Consider the following 6,940-nt stretch of genomic DNA (forward strand, 5'->3'; position numbering starts at 1 on the left):
GAGGAGTGGCTGGTGGGTTTGAACCACCAGCCGTCTGGTTAGCAGGCAAGTGTCTTAGCCACTATGCTACCAGAGCTCCTTTCACATACATACCCTCCAGCAAACTAAGAGTGGTGACTTGAGTCATACCCTCTAGCAAGGCAGAATTAAAGATACATCCCATGCTAAACAGGTATGCAGCTATGGTGGTGCAGTGCTTAAGGCATTTGACTGCTAACCAGAAGGTTGGTGGTTCAAACCCACCATCCACCCGTGAAAGAAAAATAAAGATTCACTGCCTCAGAAAGCCAGTGGGGATGCTTATGAATTGGAATAGATTTGAGGGCAGTGAGTTTGATTTTAGTTAAACAAGCACAGACACTAGGAATTACAATCCATCACAAAAGGGAGGGTGATGGCTAGAAGGGCCGTATTGAGCAGTTCACTGCACTTCAGTGTCAGGCCCGTCCTTGGGCAGCTCAGCAAAACTAATACTTAAACTTCTGCTCAGTCATTACTGTTTAATTTCATGTTGCACAATGAGCTAAGATCACAGCTCATCTGTTGGTAATTGAGTAAACTTTCCACAAAGATTTAAAAAAATGTGTATGTGTTCCTTAGTATAATATAAATCAGGAAATTAAATATATATGTATTTCAGTGAAACATAATCCATTTACCAATATGAGCACATGCACACATACATATATGTGTATATAGTCCCTGGGTAGGTCAAACAGTTAAAAACTCAACTACCAGCCCAAAAGTTAATGGTTCAAATCCACCCAGAGGCACCTGCTTTCAAAAAGTCACAGCCTTGAAAACCCTACAGAGCATTTCTGCTGCACACACATGGGCTTGTCATGACTCACAACAGACTGCATACATCTGCAATACATCTACATACATCTTCACAAGGCAATACTTACCCTCACTGCAATTTTCTACATGTTTTCTTCTATTCTAGCATGATTTTTTGTTAAAAGTGTTCTCAGCCAGTAGTATACTGGAACAACTTATACCCACTTGTGAGAATTTTCAGAGCTGTTTGATATTGTACTGTTGTTGTTATGTGCCGTGAAGTCGGACCCGACTCATAGCGACCCCTCCTTGGGTTTCCGAGGCAGTATCACTATGGAAGTAGATTTCCCCATCTTCCTTCCGAGGAGTGGTTGGTGGATTTGAACCATCAACATTCTGGTTAGCAGTCAAATACCTTAGGCACTATGCTACCAGAGCTCCTTGATACTGCACTAGTAACTTGAAATTAACTATAATGGATTTAAAAACAAAAAATGTATACACAAAGATTGTCAAACTCTACAAATCAGAGTTTTTTGAAAGTCAGTTTTTTGAAAGCCGCTGCTGGTTGCAGTCCTGCATTGATTCATTGATTTCATGTGTTATTGAGTCTCAGGTTACAGTTATATAAGACATTAAGTAGTAAATATAAAGCTTCTAGTACCCAAAGCCTGAAAAGCAAACCAAATCTGGGGAAAAAAAAAAAACCCTATAGCAATCCTGTAGGACACAGTAGATCTGCCCACAGAATTTCCAAGGCTGTACTCTTTACAGAAGCAGACTGTCACATCTCACTCCCACAGAGCTGCTGATGGGTTAAAATCTCCAAACTTTCAGTTCATAGACAAGTGCTTAACCACTGTACCACCAGGGCTCTTCCTAGCACCCAAAAACCAAAGCCAAACCAAACTCACTGCCATCAAGTTGGTTTGGACTCACGGTGACCTCCATTGGGTTTCTGAGGATGTAAATCTTTAAGGAAGTAGATCAACCCATCTTCCTTCCGTGGAGCAGCAGGTAGGTTTGAACTGCTGTCCTTCTGGTTAGCAGTCAAATGCCAATTATTAGTTTTCTTCTTTGCATCTTCCTCCTACTACTCTTCTGTTAATATATATATATATTAAGCAAAAAAGAAATAATCAGTTAAGAACACCTTTTTTTTTATTGGTAGATATTCTATTAAAAATCCGAACATCAAAAAGCAGTACACAATATGGAGGAGCCTGAGGCAGAAAGGAGGGTACTATACAGAATTCTCCAGCTTTGTAAAATAGAAAATCATCAACTGTTAGGATGAAGAGCATACGTTAATGAAAACTTGTGTAAACCCATGGCATCAGCTGTACAGCTTTTCATTTCTCTTTTCGTTTATAAAACTTTGACTCTCACAGTTGTACAATAGCAAAGGCTTAACTCTCACCTAGCAAATGACCAATGTCTATTACAGTATGATTTCTTGAGATTTTAGTTTCATATGACTTACCTATCATTTTTGGTTTTGATGTTCCAAAACAAATCCAATCAGACGTGAATGAACAAAAAACAAATGGAAATGTCACGTACAGTGTGTATGCTGACGGGGTGGGGGCAGTGCCCAGGCTCAGTCTGTGTTTTCATTCCTTCTGAATATGTATTCTGCTTTTTCTATTCCTGTCTTTTCTGAATCCAATTTCCCATCTTCTCTTCACTTTTCTTTTCCCTCTACCTAGAACCAGTGGTTGTATGCAGGATTTTGATAAAAATTGTAGAGACTTTTGGTACAAAGAGATTTCTTTTTTTCCTTCAAGTCTTAAAAATGAAAAGTTTTTATTATTTTTTTTTTATCCTAGCCAAAATCTCTCTTTCACACACACACACACACACACACACACACAATTTTATTCCTCTAAACTCTAGTCCTTTTGCTTTGAATCACTCATACAGAATATATCTAATCAGTTTCTTTTGGAGTGAACAAATTAGTATTACGGAAATGTGAGCTGAAAATTTTACCCAGCAAAATGTACTTAAGTGCTCTGTGAAACCAGGGATAGAAGAAACCATATATTAAAGGATTACATGTGGAGTTAAAATAGCCAAACCATGTCAGGGCATCAAACAAAACTGCAGGAGTAGAAAAGTCCAAAAAGGGATCCAGTAAAATTGTAAAGAAACAGGGAAACCAACATAATAAGAAAACCCCCATCACTATTCCTAAAGTTTTGGCTGCTTTTTTGTCTTTCCTCATTTGATTATTTTGGTTTTCTGATAAGTTACAGATTGCACGAGCATGTTTTCTGGATACTGCAAAAATTTTGCCATAAATCCCCACCATGACAGACCCAGGAGTAAAGAAACCTGCCATAAACAAGGTGGCCCCCCATAACTTGTTGAACATCACGGGGCAGGAACTGGAACAATTGACCAAGATATCATAGCCTTCTATTCCATCAGCATAGGCCTCTGAGAAGACTACCCCAAATGCAAATGCTCCAGGTACTGACCAGCAGAGAAGTAGCAACCATCTAATGGCTGAAATGGTCATTTTGGTAGAATAATGTAAAGGATAACAGATAGCATAAAATCTATCAATGGCCACTGAACAAAGATGGAAAATAGATGTTATGCTAAGCATCAGGTCAAAACTATAATGAATCTTGCAAAATGTAAGCCCAAAATACCAGCAGTTCTCCACAGATCTGATCATACTATATGGCATGATGGTGAATCCCAGGAGAAAATCGGTGACGGCCATGGAGAGGATGAGGAGATTGGTTTGAGTGTGAAGCTGCTTGAAGTAGGAGATGGAAATTATCATGGCAAGATTGCCAAACACTGTGATGAATATGGCTCCTGCCATAAATACATACATGGCAGCTCGGACACCAAGTGACCTTTCATTTGCTGGGCAAGATCCATTTCCATATGCAGAGCAATCAAACATTTCCTTCAGAAAGCAAACATGTGGAGTTTTGTTAGATAGTAGACAAAATTCTGTTTGTATATGTACTTTCATGAAGACTAGTGAAAGACATGGAAAGGTCAAAGATGATAATTAGTGCATGCTAAATTATCTATCTTTCACACTTATCTTAACCTTTATTTGTAAATTCATAGGATTCTAATAAAATGGGTTTAAGTGATCATTATTTGCTTTTTACTTTACTTCATGCAAATTATTCCACTAACATTTAGTAAGCTCTTACTTTATTCTAGGACTTAAAAAAAGAAGGTAAAGAAGAAAGAAGCTTGTTACTGAACTTATTATATTGATTCTCCTTCTGTCAGAAGATACATGTACTTCTTCCCCTAAAGAGTTCAGAATCATAATGAAACTGGAGATGATAGAGCTCTATTGTCTTGTGGGGTTTATTATTGAAAATGTGTTCTATAATCTTCACCTTGCTTTGATGTTTTCTCATGTTAAGGTTACTTTAAGGAAGAAGAACCATTGAAAGACCCCTAATGATCTGAAGGAGTCCCTGAGTAATGTAAATGTCTAGCACCCTTGGGTGCTAACGGAAAGGTTGGAGGTTCAACCCCTGAAAACCCCATGAAGCACAGTTCTATTATGACACAATTCAAGTACTCCTGAGTTGGAATCCACTCAAGGGCAACTGTGTTTTTTTCTGTTTCTTTTTAATGATCTGGTTGGAATCACCCTCTTCAGTCAATCATGAAACCTTGAGAGTACCTTACCAACCAGAGCAGCTACCACAGAGGTAGGGCAGCGGCCCAAGCTGGGCTACCCTCACTTCTTTGTGAAGAGAGAGTGCACCTACCAAGTGCGTCTCCTCAGAGTCCTGTGCAAATCAAAGCCCGCAACCATCTGCCAAGTTCTAGTGAGTGGACCACAGAGTAGGGCTGGGAGCTTTAGGAAAGCAGGCCTTCTCCACTACAAGGAAAACAACTTTCCCCCATGCTCTCCTTGTTGGGGGTCAGTATGTTCATTTTGCATGTAAAAATTTTTATGTTATCATTTACATGTAAATTCAGAATGTTTATGAATCAATTAGGATAATTTTTTTAAACATACATTAGAGAAAAGCACTATTTAAATGAAAGAATGACTATTGACATTGAATAAAAGTCTTTAGCCATGAATAACCCCACATATCAGACTTGATCAGTTAATAAAAGATCAACAATAAATTCTTGCCTCTGTTTTGCAAAACCTCTATTACAGATTGAGCAAGAAATATTTATTGAATGCCCAAAATAGACAAAGCCCAATGAAAGGAACAAGAAAGCATGGACATAGTCCTTGGCTTCAAAGATTCTGCAAAACAGCTAGAGATTTTAAGAAAAGGAAGAAGAAGAAGAAGAAGAAGAAAAACAGCACATCAACATTTAAAATGTAAATGATGTCTTCCCAGAGACAGGACCAACAGTCTAGTCAAAATGGGCATTCAAAGATCAACAATAGGCAAGATAACTTCAGGCTGGGTAGACAAGATTGCTCCAGGGACAGCGTGACTTTTGAACTGGGTCTCAGTGGGTAAGTAGGACTTGAACAGGGGGGTGGGGGGATGTCTGTTCTAAGCAAAAAAGGAAGTGTGAAGAAAAGATAGGAGGTTGTGGACATTCTGAGATCTTCTGACAGTAATAGTAAGTGATTCCTGAGATCTCCTAGGGAAAATAGTGGGCCGAGGAGCAGATAGGGAGCCCTGGTGGTGCAGTGGTGAAGCACTGAGCTGCTGCTAACTGACAAGTTGGTGGTCGGACCCCTCCAGCTGCTCTACAGGAGGAAGATGCGGCAGTTTGGAAACCCTGCTGGCAGTTCTACTCAGTTCTATAGAGTCACCGGGAGTTGGAATCAACTTGATGACAATGGCTTTGGTTGGGTTTCAGAGGAGCGGATAGGTTGGGAGAAAGGAGGGGTTTCTAGTTTCATCATTATTCCCAAGTCAGTGTACAGTCAATAGGAGCTTTCCCACTTTGTTCTTAAATTGGGGTAATGAATTAAAAAACAAACAAACAAACAAATAAAGCAATTCATTTAGCTATGGAAGAATAAGTGTCTATATGAAGTGAAAAGTTTTCTCCATGAACTTCCAAGTGGAGATTCCAAAGCAATTTTAACCTTATCCTTTCTGGTCTGTGGTCCTGTCCCACTTGCACAGAACTAATGGCCTGTTTCACAGGACATATTTTAACAGTGGAACTAAAGATGGGCAAGGAGCCATCTTTAAATCCAGGGTATGGGTGCTTACATATTATGTAGCAGAAATACTACTAACTTGCCTTTCTAGTCTCTGCCAGATAACGCTATGGCTGCTGTTCACAATATTGACATAGATATCCCTAAAAGCTAGTTTCTTCAAAACATTTGTATCCAAACTTTGCCCCAAAGTCTGGAAGGTAGAAATTTTCCAAAAATTTCTAAAATGTATACAAGTGATGTCAAAACATTTTAACAGATAAAAGCTAAAAAGAGGGTTTTCTAACATGTACAAGGCAACAGAGTATACCTGTGTGTGTCAGAGTATAACTGGGCTCCAAAGGGTATTTTCAAGGGTTGATTTTTCAGAAGCAGATTGTCAGGCATTTCTTTCAAGATGCCTGTGGGTGGACTTGACCCTCCAACCTAGTAGCCAGTGCATTAACATTGTACCCCATGGGTCACCATGACTCTGAATTCACTCTATGATTTGGCTTCTGGTCTTTAATGTGTAATTAATATGTCATTTCTCTCATGTTCCTCTTAAAATTCTCACAGGAAAAGGGGAACTGGAGAGGGATTTTCCTTTGTTACCAAGGTTTTTTTTTTTTTTTGGTTATTTGCCCTTCCTTGTTTGCCACCTGTTGACTAGAGAAGTATTACCGCTAAGGAAAACACTGGGAGAAATAAAAAGGCTTCTGATCACTATCAGCTCATTAGAATCAGGAAATCCAAAAAAAAAAATGCTTGTTTGTTTGTTTGTTTTCTGTATCTCTTTAGTTCTTAGAGAGTAAGGCCAAGAGAAATAAAAATGAAGATTGGGCAATTTATTTCCATGGAGATACTGCCTAGGAAACCCAAGGAGGGGTCACTATGAGTCGGGATCGACTCGAGGGCAGTGAGTTTGGTTTGGTTTGGTTTGTCACTTTAATAAAAATGGCAACAACAAAAAAAATGCCTATCCTAAACGCAACTCCATGACAAAGGGACATTTTCAGGTTTGAACGCAAATGATTTAAT

At 39.0% G+C, this 6,940-nt stretch overlaps 1 protein-coding gene across 1 annotated transcript; it reads right to left on the reverse strand.

Moving 5' to 3' along the window:
- Positions 1-2,710: 2,710 nt before the first annotated feature.
- On the reverse strand, positions 2,711-3,703 carry LOC103202482 (trace amine-associated receptor 2). The gene has a single exon (XM_007947377.1). It carries the CDS (start codon positions 3,701-3,703, stop codon positions 2,711-2,713), a length of 993 nt encoding a protein of 330 aa, XP_007945568.1.
- Between the last annotated feature and the right edge of the window lie 3,237 nt (positions 3,704-6,940).

This window comes from Orycteropus afer, unplaced genomic scaffold (genome assembly GCF_000298275.1).
Source record: "Orycteropus afer afer isolate SDZICR_OR568_19922 unplaced genomic scaffold, OryAfe1.0 scaffold00182, whole genome shotgun sequence".
NCBI classification, from domain to species: domain Eukaryota; kingdom Metazoa; phylum Chordata; class Mammalia; order Tubulidentata; family Orycteropodidae; genus Orycteropus; species Orycteropus afer.

Excerpts from the sequence above, each read along its gene's own strand:
- LOC103202482 (XM_007947377.1), bottom strand. The coding sequence starts at position 3,703 with ATGTTTGATTGCTCTGCATATGGAAATGGATCTTGCCCAGCAAATGAA.